The 18,816-nt window shown below is 47.2% G+C and overlaps 1 protein-coding gene across 6 annotated transcripts in view; it reads right to left on the bottom strand.

Moving 5' to 3' along the window:
- Positions 1-18,816, bottom strand: part of SLC22A23 (solute carrier family 22 member 23) — a 186,726-nt gene that overhangs the window by 54,296 nt on the left and 113,614 nt on the right. For all 6 annotated transcript variants that reach the window (XR_004260379.1, XM_032250064.1, XM_032250060.1 and 3 more), the window contains one exon: positions 1,644-1,812. Coding sequence is in view for 5 of the 6 variants with exons in the window: in XM_032250064.1 (XP_032105955.1) it covers positions 1,644-1,812 (169 nt within the window). In the remaining variant the exon portion in view is untranslated. The remainder of the gene's footprint in view (positions 1-1,643; positions 1,813-18,816) is intronic.

The following is an 18,816-nucleotide window of genomic DNA, read 5'->3' as shown; positions in this document are numbered from 1 at the left end:
GGACAAGAGCTGGAGGGGACCCCAGCAGAGGAGCCCCATTCTGGCAGCTGTGGCTGCTGAGTGGACTCTCTGGCAGGTGACCTCTTCCCAGCTGCTATTGCTGGCCCCATGCTGCCACCGAGGTCCTCACGATACAGGGAGCAAGACCCAGGCTCTTGAGGAAATGCACCTGCACCCTTGTGGTACATCTATTACCAGGGAGGGGATGGGGGACAGTACCACTAAGCCAAAAGATAGGTGCTTTCTTCCCTCCCAGGCACCTGAGCAAAGGAGGCTCGGCTCCAGAGAAGCCTTAAAGCAAGGACACAGCTGCACGGCTGACTGCATAGCCAGAAAGCTGGTTTTCATTGTGGACTAAATAGTAGCAATACAGTGTCACATGCATAATCTACTTGTAGGTGAGGTGAGAGTATCAGCATGGAGGGGGATGGGAAGGAAGGGAAAGGAAGAAAAACAGCATTTATAAAAAGGTAAAACAATCATTTTTTGGGTAAATATCTCTCCATGGGGCAGTGATTTTTAACCTTGACTCAACATTAATTCTCTAGTGAGTTTTTAAAAAAACCCAGTTGCCCTATGAAACCCCCTATACCAGTGAGTTTAGTGTTTTTTCCCCCCAAAATCAGCAAATCAAAACATTTAAGGTTACTCTTAGTTCAAAAACACATATTAGACTGATATTGAGCAGGGGTGGGCAAGCTATTTTTTGTAAAGGACTAGATAGTATTTTTAGCTTTATACCACAGCATCCTGCTGCATCCACTCAACTGTGTGTATAGCCAGAAAGCAGCCATAGTTAATACCTATGTAAACGCATGAGCATGGCTGTGTTCCAATAAAACTTTATTTGCAAAAACAGACAGTGGGCCCGATTTGGCCCACAGGCTGAAGGTTACCTACCCCTCACCTAGAAGAGATAGGGGGGCTTTTCTAAATCACTCCCTTAATATCTCCAAATTCCCCCCTCCCAACACAAGACCCCCACCTCCCTGCAAATCCATTTATAAAATTCATGTCAGAATAACCCCGTGGGGTGGGCAGCAAGTGGGTGTGAAACCAGACTGATCAGTAGATCTGCAGATTTTTGGAGCTGGGTGAAGGGGATGGGGGGCTCATTCCACGCTTCTGTCTACTACTGTATATATCTGAACACTTCCAAGACAGAAAGTTTAAAAAATAAAATTGTTCATGCCTATAATCCCAGCACTTTGGGAGGCTGAGGCGGGTGGATCATGAGGTCAAGAGATCGAGACCATCCTGGTCAACAAGGTGAAACCCCGTCTCTACTAAAAATACAAAAATTAGCTGGGCATGGTGGTGCACACCTGTAGACCCAGCCACTCAGGAGGCTGAGGCAGGAGAATTGCTTGAATCCAGGAGGCGGAGGTTATGGTGAGCCAAGATCTTGCCATTGCACTCCAGTCTGGGTAACAACAGCGAAACTCCGTCTCAAAAAAAAAAATAATAATTATAATAAAAAAAAATAAAATAAAATTGTTTAAAAAGGGAGGAAACCCTTCTCAGACAGAACCACAAACTGAAATGAGTGGGAAGTTTGGGGATCATATGTCCTGCCCGGGGCTGGGCCTTCAGGAAGCACGTGCAGACATACCAGCCCAGGGCACCGTGCAGAGGATACTCACGACCAGTACAGCAGCATGAGCAGGAAGGGGCAGATGATGAGGGCCTGCAGCACCTGCCAGTCCCGGCACAGGGCAGCTAGCCCAGGCATGAGGAACTGTCCCGCCATGGCCACGAAGCTCGCCACCATCGTAATCATGAACCGTTTTCCAGGGGGGCACAGCTCTATTCCTAGAACACAGAACCAACGAGAGAGAGATGAGTACCATGCTCGACAGCCCGGGGAGGGAGTCCTGGGTGCACCCGGGCCAGTGCACTGCTCAACCCACCACGACTGAAATCGTTTCCATCTGCTGCCCACCACAAGTGCCCTATGTGGTGTGCCAATGTTTTATGAGGGCACTGAGACTCCCAAATGGGAAGGGAAGTGAGATGGTTATTCAAGGCCACAGAACTAGTCAATGACAAGGGGATGCTGTAATTCAGAGGTGCTCAGCTCAGAAGCCAGGAAATGGTGCTGCTTATGAGAGAGATCACCCATTGTTCCCGCTTCCTGTGCTCTCCAGACGTCACTGAGCTTGCTGTCCAGCACGTTTCCCCTCATGACCATCCCGTTGCCATTCCTTCCTGTCCATGATGCTGTATTAGGGGCTACCTTGACCTCCAGACAGAACACCAGGCATGTCCATCTACTCACTACCACCCACGTGTACCACCCACCCCTTCTTCTGGTTCTTGCTCCAGTGTGCCTGGGGCACTCCAAGTTCCAGGCAACCTACTCACACTGTGAGATGGTGGGGAGGCTGAGCTGAATCCCACCTTGTCTATTAAACAAGACAAAAACAAACAATAAGGCTGACTCAGACCATATAGCAATGATCCTACCAGAAAGCCCCTTCTCCATGTGGGAGTTCTGTTGGCCATTGCAAAGTGGGAGAGTTGTACGTCCTTTCTCTGTCACTATGAGACACCTCTCCCTGGGCAAGGGCCATGTCTAATTCATCCTTGTAGCTCTAAAACCAAAAACAGTGTCTATTTTCAACAAATGCTCACTGAGTAGAGGGGGACCACAGCCCCTCTTATTTGCAAGGATCTATTCTTTTACTTTGACCTTAAGTCAAAAAGATCAGAAAACTTTTATCTGTAGCACCCAAGTGACAACCAATACAGAGCTACTGCATGAATCATTGTAATGAAAGCCCTTTATAGTAGAAAAGCAGCTGGGTTATATATATATTTTCCCTATAGAGCATGTAAAATTCTTCTGCAATATGCAGTATTCTCTAAAGGTTTCTTGCTTGCTTGCTCTCTTAAACGTAAGGTAAGAGGAAGAAGGAAAATGGGGGAGAAGAAGAAGAGGATAGAGGAGGAGGAAGACAGATCCTTGGGAGAGGACACTTTCTATGCCTGTATGTTAGAGGCTGTTCGGATGGTGGGTCTCATGGATCAGTTGTGACAGCTCATCTGCTGGCTGTCTAGAGACCACAGCAGAGGGAGGAGGTCAGAAGGCAATAAGAAGGGAAACAGACTAGACAGAGAACAGATGAATTACACTTGGCTATAAGGATATTATCAGCCCTAACAAGGAGAGGGCACTATGCCAGCCAATTCCTACAGCAGCTCATCTGCTGGAAAAAAAATTATTATGCCATCAGAATCTCCATTCCTGATCAGTCACAAGCAAACAGATCATCATCATAGCTAACAGCGAACAAGAGAGAAACCAGATTTTACTGATTATTGCTTAGAAAGAGGTTTCTACCATTTAATTAGGAAAACACGATTAAATGGCTCACTCTTGCCCATTTGCTGCGATGCTGTTAATTTGGTACCATAGGTCAGGTTCATTTAAAAGATCACTTCCTAGCAGGGTCCAGTTCTGGCATTTCTGCTCTTACAAATAAAAGAACACAAGGTCTTTAAGAAAAGACTAACAATTGTAGGTCTCATTTTCACATATTAAGCACAAGCAGTAAATTGGCTGCTATGGAAACCAGAAATCTACATTAGTGTGGTTAAGTTCAGTGTTGGAAGCTCGGCATGGGCTAGTATCAGATAAGGAAATTCAGCACTTGGCCATCCAGGTAACCTTTAAACAAAGTCAAAGAGATAATGTGGAAATAGCACGATGGCGTTGTTTCAGTGGTTTGCTGGTACAGCAGACATATGTTGCTTGCTGTTTTTCTCTTCAATACCTCTCTTTAATTTAGTGACATGATACAATGAAAATATATGCAATTGGCTAGGCGCGGTGGCTCACACCTATAATCCAGCACTTTGGGAGGTGGAGGCGGGTAGATCACAAGGTCAGGAGTTTGAGACCTGCCTGGACAACATTGTGAAACCCCGTCTCTACAAAAAATAAAAAAAAAATTAGCCGGATGCAGTGGCACATGCCTGTAACCCCAGCTACTCGGGAAGCTGAGGCAGGAGAATCACTTGAACTTGGGAAGTGGAAGTTGCAGTGAGCTGAGATTGCACCACTGCACTCCAGCCTGGGCGACAGAGCGAGACTCTGTCTCAAAAAAAAAAAAAGAAAATATCTGCAACTACACTTCTTTTACCAGAGCCTGCTTTGGGATGTCTAACCCCACATCCTAATCTACCCTGATGTGATGTCACACAAAGGATCATGAGGCCACTTCCCAGACCAGGTTCTAGGCTTGAAGATGAGCAGGGAAAATGGTCCCTGGCTGGGCCAGTCTGACTTCAGTCTCCTCTTGCTACAGGTGAATTGCTGTGGCAGGCACATCTCTTAGTGTGACTGTCAATATGACAATGATTAAATGGTCATAGTTTTTCTTCCAAAGTTTCTCTCAATCCTCTCCTGTATGTAAGTGGTCGGTGTGGTCCCTAAACCTTTGCCGCCTAAAGAGTGGTACACGAACCTGCTGTGTCGGTATCACATGTGAGCTTGTTAGAAATGCAGGATCTGAGGTCCCGCCCAGACCTATAGAATCAGCATCTGCATCTGAATGAGCTCCCAGACAACTCCTTGAGAAGCACTGGCTCACTGTGTTTCCCCAAAATTGTCAGCATGTTTTGCCTCGCAGACATATCTGTGGGAGCTGAGGGAGTGGAATAATTTTCTGACCTTTCCACTCCTTCTGTTTTTGCTGGTAATCCTAGCAGAGCCTCGACTTTATTTCATCAGGTAGAAAAACTCAGAGCACTCCAGCAGAGACTTGGTATTTTAGCATTCCTGCCGAGGCAATGGAAAAACACGTGGGCTGATGGAAGGACACAGGTGTGGCCATCTGCAGGTAACTACCTTATTTGCCTTGACCCACCAGAAAATCTTTCCGAACCGCTTGAATCTAACTATATTCTGAAGGTGGCTATAAAGACGTTTTTGTAAAAGAAAGCAATGAGTAAGAAACTGCAGGCACTTGAGGATTGCCATTAATCACATGTTTCTCTGGAAGATGAGGAATCAGTTTTTTTTTTTTTTTTTTTTTTTTGAAGTGGGAGAGGAAAGAACACACGAGGACATTTAAGCCTTGAGTCCTGGCATCCCTAAGGAGGGACGGGGATGCAGGTGGATGGTTTCTGCGGGGATCTGCAAGTAGGAGCATTTAGTGCAGCAGCTCCCACACCTTGGAGATGGTTCCAGCCACCTGGCCAGGCCCACTGGGGCTTGGGCTTGCAAGGCAGGGAATGATGTCCCCAGTCCAACTGCCCCTTCAGGGCCTGGCTAATGTGGAGAGCAGATCACTCACAGGCAGGCGTCCACAGCGCCGGTGGAAGACCTTGGCTGGCAGCTGTGTCCTGGTACTTGCTAGAATCAATCTCTTTGCCAATGGAGCCAAACCCAGATCCTCTTAGTAGATTTTTCATTTATGGGTAGCAAGACTCCCTCTGGTTATCTAAAACATTTAAGTGCCATAATAAAATATCATCTTGGGTGACGCATCAAAGATTCAGACATTAAACTATTTCAAGTGGCCAGTGTGTAGCACTTCCACTGCTGCGGTTAAAAGCCTGGACTCCATAGCCACAGTACCCGAGTTCACATCCTGCTCCTGGTACTTAGAAGCTGTGACCTTGGTTCAGTGACTTAGGAGTTCTGTGCCTCCATTTTGTTGTCTACAAAATGGGATGCTGTGAGCACTAAACAGCGTATTTTGTTGGAACATAACTGCTATGTGTTAGCGTTTATGATTAATAATCTCATGCATGATTTTTGCAGATTTTGGAATACTTGCATATGTATAATGAGGTATCTTGGGCAATGGACCCAGGTCTAAATACAAAATTCATTTATGTTTCATCTACATCTTACACACATATCCTGAAGGCAATTTTATATAAGATTTTAAGTAATTTTGTTCATGAAACGAAGTTTTGACTGTGACCCATCACATAAGGTCACGTGTAAAATTTCCTACCTGCAGTGTCGTTTAGGTGCTCAAAAACTTTCAGAGCATTTCGGATTTTAGATATTCTGATTAGGAATACCCAACCTACATAACAGTATAATTATTGCCAAGTCTCTCTTTGGTCTCGTTTGACATGGTGAGGTCCCATCTCTAAAAACCAGCCAACCAAACAACCAATCAAACACCTTAATGAGAAATGGTTACGAGCTACTCTTGGCAGCTAGATATACTTTGTCAATAAGCAGAGAAATTACTGAGGGTTGTGAGAATGAAACCGTAAGTAGCTGAGACTGAACTGAGGCATTTGGTCGGTGAATCAGCAGCACCATGACTCAGTCTGAGCACAGAGGCCGCCTGGAGGCTCTGATAGAAACGTGGCATTGTTAGGAGGCCATAGCTCGGGGAGATTTGCTTTTCAGAAGTTGTCAGATTCTTACCAATTTTCAGGAGGAAAAGAACATTGTGCCTCCCAGAGGAGTCACTTCATATGACGGAGGAGGAGGGCCCGAGGGAGTGGGGTGTAGGGGTGTGATGTGTCATGTGGCGAGGCTGTAGTCACGGGATTTGCTCAAGCATGGACTCAGGTGCTGCCGGGGAGATAGCTGATAGTTGTGAGTGAAGTCCAAAATCAGCTGACTTGGAGGGAGGGGCTTCTAGATAATTTGGGTGGGTCTTGCCTCATCTGTTGAAAGACCTGAACACCCAGCCAAGGCTTCCTTGAGAAGGAAGAAGATTCTACCTGTGAACGGCAGTGCCCGCCCTCATGCCCCGGAGTCCTGATGCCCTGAAGTCCTGATGCCTAGCCCTCCCGCTGGCCCCTCATGGATGTCAGTCCAGCCAACTCTCACAGTCATGTGGGCACGATCTCCCGTTGTTTCCTTTTCTCTGGTTGAACTCTGAGACAGAGGTCAGGGAATCCTGCACATCACACAGGGTCACATGGGGCCTTCCACGAAGCTCATCTCCAAAGCTGCACCCCTTCCCCTCCCCTTCTTACTCCCCACTCTCTCATCCTGTCCCTGCTTCTCTTCCCCAGCCAGCCTGGACCAGGTCCCAGCCTCACAGGGCACTGCCAAGCTCAAGGGGCCGTCTGTCAAAACACTGCACCACGCAGGGAAGGAGCCCCATGGAAAACGCAAAGCTCCGAGCTGTGCTACTTGACAGGGCTCAGCCCAGCTCCAGCAGCTAAGGCATCTGCCCACCAGAAATACCAGGGGGAGACCAAAGTTTTATCATTCCCCTCCCACCTCCCTCACCCCCAAAAATAACACACTGATCTAATTCTTCATTGGGTTCGGTAATTATAAATACAATTTCAAAAACCTTTTGAAGCCAATCTTTAAAAAAAAAGTCCCCATCTTCCCATAACACACAAATGAATAAAACACAACACTTATTCTTCCTTAAATACGTTTAAGAAACTCTTGAATGCTTATGACAGCAGGGAAAATAGACATTTTCTTGGGATTGCTAAGTGCTCTGGCTTCTCTGAAAGGAGTGTACAGGATTTTTCTGGACTGGAGTTGGCTAGTAACAAAGGAATATATTAAGTTGACTGACAATACTTAAGCCAGAGGACAGGAATTCACAGAATCGAGCCCGCGGAACAAAGCGTGCCCTGCAGGGTACGGGAGGAGGCTCAGGCTCTGGTCCGAGGGTGGGGGTTAGATTCCTCCCGGGCCTCTGCTGGGAGGTGTGAAGTTACGCAGCCGCTCTGAGCCTCTGTGTCCTTGTATCCATGGTAGATAATGCTCGTACCTACCACAGAGGGTGGTCATGAGAAAACAACACTCATGAAGCGCTCAGAGTGCATTGGCTCATTCTAATGCCACGGAAGGCTTCCTACGTGTCGCTGGCCTCACAGACACGAGGCCGCCCTGCTAAGCGTTAGGGTAGCTGATTTGCGATGAGGCTAACTCTAGTGAATCAAGCTCTTCCATCTGGGACCTAAACTAGCCTGTGTTTTAAAAAAAAGCTTGGTCAAAATGGACTCAGACAATACAGTGCACCAACTCCGTGTGACAGTATTCTTCTCTTTCTTTTTTTTTTTGAGACGGTGTCTCGCTTTGTTACCCAGGCTGGAGTGCAATTGTGTGATCTTGGCTCACTGCAACCTCTGGTCCCAGGTTCAAGAGATTCTCCTGCCTCAGCCTCCTGAGTAGCTGGGACTACAGGCGCCTACCACCATGCCTGGCTAATTATTTTATTTTTAGTAGAGACGGGGTTTCACCATATTGGCCAGGCTAGTCTCAAACTCCTAACCTTGTGATCCACCCACCTTGGCCTCCCAAAGTGCTGGGATTACAGGCATTAGCCACCATGCCTGGCCGACAGTGTCCTTTTCTTTCCAGGCCTCTGCTGTCCAGGGAGAGCTGGCCAGGCTGCTTAAAAAGATAAGCACCTTGTGGGGAAGGGTGTTTGTCCAGTCACAGACCTGTGAGGGACCCTCATGCCTGATGCCTGTGTCTCCCTCTGAGGGACTTCATTTCAGCCAGAAAGGCATGCACAGACCCCCCACTGCTCCTCACTGATTTATCATGGAATTCCGAGGAAAGCCACACAGAGGTCTGAGTTGAGGAGCAGCAAGGCTCTCAGGAGAGAAGAGCTCCCGATGAGCCCAGCAAGGACTGAGGACCCACTTCCATGGTGCCTTCTATTTCGAAATCCCTTGGTGAGAGAAGCCAGCCCTTGTGACATCCCAGCTGTGCTGCTACCCCAGGCACTCCGCAGACCCAAGGCCGCTCTAGGGACAGGGCAAGTCTACACAACTCACTAGCAGAGGGAGGTGAGACGGGCTCAGGAAAGGACAGCATCTGCCCACACTGCCCAGGCTCCCAAATTAAACGCAATTTCCAGAATAGGACTGCGGAATGGGAAATCCATTCACACAGAGGCCACCGCTGAATGGCTGGGCCATCCTCTCCCAAGGGCAAGTCTTCGCGTAGGCTGACTCGGCCACTAGGACACGGGGGCTTGGGGAATCCCACTGCCCTGCCCAGCCCCGGAATGCACAGGATTCACAGAGGATGCGTCTCCAACCCGCTGTCCTTACAAGTGGACCACGCCCCTCCTCTCCTCTCCCAGCCCTCTTCCATCATCCAATAGACTAGAAGCCCATTTCTGCCAGCAGAGGGAAAATGTGGAAAGGGAGGAGGCACAGCTTTCTAAACAGAGACTGGAGGGCTGGCCACGCTGCCTGCCTCGCTGGGCTTCCTCCAACCTGGCTCTGGCTTGGCCCTAGGCTGCTGACGCCCACCTGGAGTCCGCCGGAGTCCTCTGAAGACAGCCCCATCATCCTGGACTGCTCCCCTCCCTGGCAAGGTGGAGAACTGCAGGGAGCTTCCTTCTGCTCGCTGGCCTCACCATCTCCGGGGCCACCAAGCAAACTTCTCTCCTCTCCCATGCATTCTCCCTCCTTCCTGTCATTCTGCAAGCAGGCCTGGAAGTTAACACACCACTCAATAATTACTGCCACAGGCAAGAATGCATGGCCCCCAGAATCCTGGAAAATAGATCTTGGGGCCTGTGATTGTGGAATTCCTTATTACAGCAGAAGGGCCTGAAATTGCCAGTCACGGAGACCCAAATAGCATTTGAGGGTATGATCGCAAAAAGTTGCTATTACAGCTCTACATGTTTCCTTCCACGTGGAAGACTTCCTTTTTCCTCTTATCTTAGGACCTACCAACCCAAAGGAATGGTCAGAAGAATCTGAAAGAGTAGTTTTATCCATTTAGAGAAAGAGAACCTTTTAAAAAACAAAGAAATTTTAAGTATTTCTCACAAATCACATTCCGGTGCCTGCCAGACATGTAGACATGGGCATTAAATGCTCAAAGGCAGAAATACTGAATTAATTATCAACTCAATACCTATCATGTCTCCAGTACTAAGCTAAGCAACAGTTCTCACTTGCTGAAGGCTAAATGCTTTGGGAGGTATTTTTCATGTGTTAAACTCATTTCATCTGCACAATGACTGTATCACGTACGTATCGTTTTTAGTTTTTCAGGCTCATTTTATATGGGAGGATCCTGATGCTCATGGTGATTGAGTAAACTGTCCAAGATCCCACAGCTAAGAAATAAACAAGATGGGAGTTGAAGCCAGCTTCCCTCATGTGACTCCACATCTCTGCAGTCTTCAAGTACAGCCTCCTCTGTGCCCTACCAGAATCTAAGCTCCGAGGACGGAAGGGCTTCTTAGGTTTTGCCCACCGCTGCTCCTCAGAGCCTAGGACTGTGCCTGACATACACCAGAAGCTCAGATAATTGTCAAATGAATAAATGTAAACGTTTTTTCCTAATTCAGTCACTTTACCTGTGCCCCCCAATCAGAGTCAACGTGGAAGAGATTGGTCAGTGAATCTGTAAGCAGCTAGCCTGGCACCTTACGTGGGGACTTTTCAAAGTCCACATCATGGTTCTATAAATTCATATGTGAGTAATAATTTGAGGAAAATTAACCATAAAGCCCAACATGAGCCACAGAGTTCAGTTTCCTTTCAGATAATAAGTTATATCTACTACTTTCTGTCTTTTCTCTAAAACCAACATTTTAATGACTCAAATGAGGAATAGGGATTTAAATGCTCAGCAATCTCTGCTGTTTAAAAACAAAGACTGATGCTCAGTAGCACATGCTCAAGAATTTAAATTAATGACACTTTTAGTCTCCTAGTATTTAAAAAGAGCTGAAAAAGCCAAGGAGAGGAATGACTTCAAAGATTAGAATCACCTCCCATCCACTAGAGTTCTTTCATTTCAGGTCTGGCACGCATTTTCAAGCTAAGTCAAGGAGCAGAGAAGGGACAGGGTGGCTTCAAGGTGGAGAGCAGCTTACCGCCCAGGTTTTCCAAAGTTGCCAATTCTCAATCCTCAGTTTTTTCGGTGCTATCCATTCTAGGGGTCAGAATCACACGCAGTGAGTGACTATGTATAATTATATCATGCCTTTGAGCAAATGGAAGCCTCACAGGCCTTCGCATTTGAAACCTCCGAGGAGTGTGGCCAAACAGATGAGCCCTAAGTTACTTCAAGCTCTGACCCATAACAGCACGCTCTTAGCTCCCCGGCTGTCAGAGGGTGGGGAAGATCATCTGACTTTTATTTCTCATCATCAGTGTCATCGTCAGTTGTCGTTATTTTGTGAGCTTGGCAAACAAGAATAGATCTCAACACCAGTTCGTAGTGTCATTACTGTGTGGCAATCTAGTAATAGTAAATGCATTTTACTTTCTGGCATAATTCTCTTAAATAGAGAAGAATTATTGGCAACTTAGTCTGTCCAAGTAAGTCTTTTCTCTTCTTCTCTTATTTTCCCATCTTCTCTTGCATCTGGATTTAAAAACACTTTTCTTTTGACCGTTCATATATTCACAAAGAAGAATCATGTAATGAATCCTCATATGACATCTGCTGGGTGTAGCAATTATCAATATTTGGCCCTTGAGGTTCTTCTGCCTCTCTCTCTCTCTTCCTTGTAATATTTTAAATCAGATTCCTGAAATCATGTCATTTTACATTTAAATACAAATATGTTTCTTCTAAAAAAGACATTTCACATCTAACAAAATTAACAATAATTCTCTAATATTATTCAGTATCTAGTCTGTGTCCAACCTACTCGATTACTCCAAAAAAGTTTCTTGATGGTTTCTTTTTTTAAAAATCAGGATCCAAACAAGATCCACATTCTATATATCTTAATTCTCCTTCAATCTAGAGACCTCCCTGCATCCTCTTTCCCCATGACACTTGAAGAAACCGCTGGTTTTATGTGACTACTTTCCCACGATGTTGTTCACCTATTCCTTCATACCGTTTTAACCTCTAAATGGGAAGTTCCACCTAACGGTCCAGTGAGACCCAGGTTCAGGTTTTTGGAAGAACGTATCACAGGTGGTGTCTGGGCGTCACGGTGCTGCCCCGCAGGAGGTCACCTGCTGGGAATGAGGCTATCACGGATCCCTGGAGCCAAGTGGCGGTGCCTCAGCTTCCCATCCTAGGGTCGTTCACCAACGTTTTCCCTAATGGTTTCTTTAGGGAGTGCAAAATGGTGATTTGATTTTCTAATTCCATCCTTCACTGTGCACTGTTTTCACCTTGAATTACTTTGTAAGGAAGAACTTGTATTCAACAATAAGGGCCGGCTCTTTGCCCTGAAATAGTCAGTTCAGAAGAGGCAGCACCATGAAATCACAATCACTCTGGGTGATGGATAATTTCACACCACATGCCCCCCTCCGAGGGTTCCCATTCCACTCAGAGCGAATGCAGTCTTTCACAGTGACCCACATGCTTTCCACCCCCCATACCCCTCAGACCACATCACCTGCCCCTCCCCGCCCCATCGCTCTACTTCAGCCACACTGGCCTCCCTGCCTCTCCTCAAACCCAGCAAGCACATCCCCCTTCGGGGCCATGCACTCCCTATCTGTCCTCCCCAGAGAGTTGCCTATCTCCCTCCTCCTTTCCTCAGGTCTCTGCCTAAGTGCGATCTTGCTCGGCAGCTTTGCCCTGACCATGCTATACAAAATCCTAATCCCTGCCCTATTGCTTCTCCATGTTGCAATCACACAGAGGAGACTGCCTCCCGGACAGTGGTCTGCAAGTGTGGTCCCAGACCTGCAGCAGCAGCCTCACCTGGGGCCACCGTCTCAGAAACACAGAGTAAGGGCCCTTCTCAGTCCTACTCTATCAGGAACTGAGGTTGGTTTCAGCAATCTGTGTCAACAAGCTGTGCAGTCATTCTGACACAGGCTCCACTTGAAGAACCACTGCAGTATACTTTGCAAAAATTAGCCACTGAAGCTTCCAAATAAGTGGATGAGATAGGGAATGTTGATGCAGCTGCTTCAGGAACACCCTTTGAAAAGCAGCGTTCTGAACACTGAAGAGTTTTAGACATCTTAGCCCTGAGATTCCATAGTTAATTTTCCCATTGTAGCATTAGCATATTAAAAATAAAACAAAGCAAAGCTGCTTTAGAGCTTACAACACCTATTGGCCTGCTGGCCTTGGGGTAACTGGATATTGACTTTTTTTTTTTTTGAGACACTGTTTCACTCTTGTTGCCCAGGCTGGTGTGTAATGGCGCAATCTCGGCTCACTGCAACCTTTTCCTACTGGGTTCAAGCGATTCTCCTGCCTCAGCCTCCCGAGTAGCTGGGATTATAGGCACCCACCACCGTGCCCAGCTAATTTTTGTATTTTAAGTAGAGTTCACCATCTTGGCCAGGCTGGTCTGAAACTCCTGACCTCAGGTGATCTACCCACCTCAGCCTCCCGAAGTGCTGTGATTTATAGGCATGAGCCACTGTGCCTGGCCTAGATGTTGGCTTTTTTAACCAACACCAGGCATGTGACTTTTTTTTCCACTAAAAAAAAAAATAGTTCTTTCAACACCCAAAGGGCAAAACAGGCAGAAGCTTAAGAGACCCAATGTTGCAAAGAAATTCAAGTTTTCTCAGCCTATTTCAGATGAAAGGAAACTCAGAGTACACTCATCAGGGTTGGCAGAGTCAAATGCCAGGCAGATAAGGAACGTGTGGAGCCCGCCGGGTGCTAAGGGTGGAGCCTATGGCACATCGCCCAGTGCTTGCCCAGTTTAAAGGCCTTTAAATTCAATTAGAAATGAAAACATTGTCTAGGTCACACAGAACACGAGCGGGGTCAGGGGCTGACTGCACACTGCCAGCCTGCAGCTGCTGATCCTTGTCCAACCTGCTCATTTTGTTCAAGGGGAAAATAAGGTCACAGAGTTAGCAGGTAACGAAAGCAAGCTGTGATTTCACCGGGGGCTCTTCAGGACCCTCACCACATTGGCTTTGGAGAATACAAGTCCCTAGGATTACTTTTGAGTTTTTGTAAAAATGGACATTACAATAAAAACAACAGCTGAAGTTGACAGGACACAGAGCAGTTAAAATGAGCTTCCTCCTCCTCTACCAAAGCGGAAAGCTCCATTCAACACAATGATGGCACCAGCCATGAAATAAAGGGTCAGACCAGGCCAGCAACTGGAAAGGGGTTTTTGAGAAACAGGTCTGTGATTGAGGAAAACACTGGCAGGTGAGAGCGATATGTGGTGTTCCTCTCAACCTAAGTGAAAGTGCATCTTCAGCAGTGGCAGAGGCTCCGAGACCTTGTAAGACCCAGTGCCGCCTTGCTCTGGCACGATCTTGTTTCTGGGCCATCTTGTTTTTGATAGAGCTTGTCACACACAGTGTCGGCCTTTGAATTTCCTGCTCATGCAGACAGAGCCATGAGGATTCTGACATATGGAACACTAGTTCTCAGCCAAGTCCTGCACCAGGAATTTAGTGACAGCATCCCCCTGAGTTTCCGCTATCTCTGTGGTGAGTTTCTCTTGCCCTTGTGTCAGGTGGGGACAAAGCCTCAGTGGGCAGGGCTCTCACGTCCCATACAGGAGACTTGATGGGTCACACTGTGTGTATCACACCCATGCCCTGCTGTGTGCACAGCTTGGGCTGCCAAATAGATGCTGAGCTGGGGGCTTTTCTTCCCTGGAGGCTCTGTCTTGCCCTCCAGTTCTATAGCTTGGTTTTTAAACAGCAATGACTAATAAGATATCTAATAACCTAATAAGATATCTGAGTTTATAAATGAGTTGACGGACTCATTTATATGAAATCTGGACTCTTCGCCTAGGAGTGGCTGGAAGTTGTAGCAAATGCACACGGCCAGGTGCAGTGGCTCACGCCTGTAATCCCAACAATCTGGGAGCCTGACGCGGGCAGATCATAAGGTCAGGAGTTTGAGACCAGCCTGGCCAACACAGTGAAACCCCATCTCTACTAAAAATACAAAAAATTAGCCGGGCATGGTGGCAGGTGCCTGTAATTCCAGCTACTCCAGAGGCAGGAGAATCATTTGAACCCGGGAGGCGGAGGTTGCAGTGAGCCAAGATCACGCCATTGTACTCCAGCCTGGGCAACAGTGCGAGACTCCATCACACAAAAAAAGAAAATGCACACACACAGATTTGCACTTCACCCAACTCAGCATTAAGTAAATGTTTCCCAACCAGGTGGGAGGCTGGTAGTCAGAATGTGCGTGTGGTCATCTACTTGGGTGGGAAGGAGGAGACAGCACCTCCATGCCACGCCCACAGTGTTCTCACCTGGACTGCCACAGTCACCTCTGATGAAGGCTTTTGCTACCAAAGAGCTCTTCTCTTTAATCCAGCTGACATCCTGCTGGCAGCTTACTGCTGCCAAAGCACAGTTCTATTTCAATACTGCTAAAAATTCTACATCAGTCCAAATTCTGAGCCCACCAAACATGGTCCTCCATGATTTTGTCCCAGGCCTATTCCCCTTCTCACAGGCTGTTCTTCTCACATAACTCAATGTTCCTGGCCAGCCAGATGGTTGTAAAGCCCTATCCTGCCACGGTAGCGAGCTCCTGGAAAAGGAAAACCACTCTCTCACCTGTGTCCTTCCTAACATCTAGCATTGTATTCAGCACTTACCGGACGCTCCACTAACTCTCCCTGAATCAGACCACATAAATGAGAGAGGTACATTTGTTGAGCTGACAAATTGAGTGCTTTTTTTCTTTGAGACAAGGTCTCCCTCTGTTACCCAGGCTGGAGTACAGTGGTGTGATCATGGCTCAATGAAGCCTTGACCTCCTGGGCTCAAGCAATCCTCCCACTTCAGCCTCCCAAGTAGCCGCGACTGCGGGCACATGCCACTATGCCCAGCTGAGTCTTAAAAACTTTAGTAGAGACAAGGTCTTGCTACATTGCCCAGGCTGGTCTTGAACTCCTGAGCTCAAGCAGTCCTCCTACCTCAGCCTCCCAAAGTGCTGGAATTACAGGTGTGAGCCTCTACGCCTGGCAGACTAGTGTTTACTAAGCATATTGACACAATGGCATGACTGTCCGTCATGAATGCAGCCTCTGAGGCTCTGCACTGAACACAAATGCACAGAGTTCCTCAGGGCTGCCTCAGCCACAGGAGGCCAGGTGGCCTGTTTGTCACAGCAAATCTCCACCCCACCCCACAGAGTTGCAGTCAGTGACTATGTGTGCCTAAGGCGGAGGTGCCATTTACAGAGCTGCCAATGGTGCTGCTGGGGAGGGCGGTGAGCATTCAGGGAGGCGTTGTGGGTGCCAGGTACTGGGCACAGTGCCTTTAATCATCTGCACAGCCACCTCTGTGGTAAGTGTTACAATTCCTTTTTTTTTTTAATCCTGCCTTATCCCGCCACCAGTGTTAACACTCTCATTTGAAGCTCAGGAAAAACTAACTCACTGATTCCCGTAAATGCAGTTAGGAAAAGGAAGAGCTAGATTTCAAGCCCAGGCCCCTGCAAAGCCCTGATGGGAAGGTAACAAGAGGCAAAAAAGCAGGGACCCAGGTGATTGTTTCCTGTGTGCTATGTGCTCGGGCTCCACAGAGGGCACGGACAGCCTGGTGTGGGTAACAGGCACACAGAGGCCACAGGCTGGGCTCGGCCTCTGTGATCCACGGGGACTCCCTCTGGTCCTGGGTTTTCAAATGTGTGAAAGGAATGTGGAACAAGATCACAAAGTTGTCAAGAGGCTCAGAGCACATCACCTTGAAATATGTAAATATGCTACTTTTGCAAAGTGATTATTTTGGGTTGAAGGCAGTTGGGAAACAGCAGATGCAGGAAGAGCTCTCTACTCACCCAGCTTTCTGCCTAGAGGCGGGGCACAAATTTCTCTTTGTGAAGTTGTCACCCCTAAACTCCCTGCCTTCTCCCACAGGAGCAAGAGGAAATGCGATGACTCATCACTGAGGACACTACGGACTTGAATCTGCATAAACAAACCTCATAAAATAGCCTCATCTTCCACCAGTTTCCCCCATATATTTACCTTCCAATAATGCACTGCTTCTAGAACCCCAAAGCCTTTTCCTTTGTCTTGTCATTTCTCAAATCATTTATCGCTTTCTGTTAAAATGGTATACAAGCTCTCAGGCTTAACCATTTTATTTGGGCTTTCATTTCCTTTTCTGTGAGACTTCCCTATACACGTAAAAATTAAAATCCTGGCATCAAGTACAAGTATGCCCTTTTCTCCTGTTAATCTGTCTTTATTTATTTTTTATTTTTAAGATGGAGTCTTGCTCTGTTACCCAGGCTGGAGTGCAGTGGCACAATCTTGGCTCACTGCAACCTCCACCTCCCAGGTTCAAGCGATTCTCCTGCCTCAGGCTCCCAAGTAGCTGGGATTACAGGTGCGTGCCACCACGCCTGGCTAATTTTTATGTTTTTAGGAGACGGTGTTTCACCATGTTGGCCAGGCTGGTCTTGAACTCCTGGCCTCAAGTAATCTGCCCGCCTTGGCCTCCCAAAGTGCTGGGATTACAGGTGTGAGCCACCGTGCCTGGCCTTAATCTGCCTTTAGTCAGTTTTACTGACAGGGTCCCAGGTTCTAAACCTAAAAGGGTAGAGAAAAATGTTTTTTCTTCTCTTATAGTTACATCCTTAAAATGGTACCATTTCATAATTATGTGATAATAAAAAGAAGAATGCTGTTAGAGATTTAAAAGCCCATACAGAATTAAAAGTGGTAGCACCAAGTTTAATTATGTAAGATGATGTCGCCTTTTGGGTCTCTTGCTCTTGTCTGAGAACATCAGCTCTTTCCCGTCTAAACCACTATTCTATCAACATTGACCAGATGGGGAACATGGGTCAAGAGAGGTCCAACAAAGGTGCCCAGGAGGGCCCCATGGAGAAAGTGACCCCTAAGGCTGAAGCCTGAGCATCTGATGGAGATGCCAGATGTAGAGGGGATGTGTGTGGAGAGCACAGAGCTGCAGAGGGAACAACAGGGTTGAGGGGAGGGAGGAGCCAGTCATCTCTTAGGTGATGCAATAGCTCTGTGGCTATTATTGCCACTGCAGCTAAAATCCATGTCAGCCTCCTACCAGTCGGGATCTCATATCCTTTAAAACTCCTCCCTCAACTTTTACAAAAATTAAAACAGTGTGATTTCCTCCACCCCTAATCTGATAACCCATCACCATGCACATAGGCCACTGATGGAGACAGATGGTGATCTGTCTTCAAAGACTTTGTCAAGCTTTGCCACAAAGCTTTTCCTCTTCTGTTCATTCCCCAGGTGCAGCCGAGTTCCCAAGCCCTGGTCCTGTCCCTCCTGGGGTGAGAGCTTTCCAATTCTTAATGTCAGAGGCGTGTGAACCAGAGCAATTCCATCTTAAACAGGAGCTGGGTAAAATGAGGCTGAAACCTACTAGGCTGCATTCCCAGATGGTTAAGGCATTCTAAGTCACAGGATGAGATAAGAGGTCAGCATAAAACACAGCTCATAAAGACCTTGCTGATAAAATAGGGTGTAGTAAAGGAGCCAGCCAAAACCTAGCAAAATTAAGATGGCCACAAGAGCGACCTCTGCTCGTCCTCACTGCTACACCCCCACCAGCGCCGTGACAGTTTGCAAACACCGTGGCAAAGTAAGGAAGTTACCCTATGTCGTCTAAGAAGGAGAGGCATGAATAATCCACCCCTTGTTTAGCACATCATCAAAAAATAACCATAACAATGGGCAACCAGCAGCCCTCAGAGCTGCTTTGTCTATGTAGCAGCCATTCTTTTAGTGCTTTACCTTCTTAATAAACTTGCTTTCACTTTGCACTGTGGACTTGCCCTGAATTCTTTCTTGCATGAGATCCAAGAATCCTCTCTTGGGGTCTGGATGGGGACCCCTTTGCTGTAACAATGACACCTGAGGAACATCTGAGCCTCGTTATATAGACGTATGAAATTAAAAATGTGTCCACGAGAATACACCTTCCCTCCTCTCCTTTCCCCACAGGGAGGTATTTCCTAGT

This window comes from Sapajus apella, unplaced genomic scaffold (genome assembly GCF_009761245.1).
Source record: "Sapajus apella isolate SASKATOON/1434 unplaced genomic scaffold, GSC_monkey_1.0 scaffold70, whole genome shotgun sequence".
NCBI classification, from domain to species: Eukaryota; Metazoa; Chordata; class Mammalia; order Primates; family Cebidae; genus Sapajus; species Sapajus apella.
The sequence above is the reverse complement of the archived record's forward strand: the minus strand, read 5'-3'. Positions and strand labels throughout refer to the sequence as shown.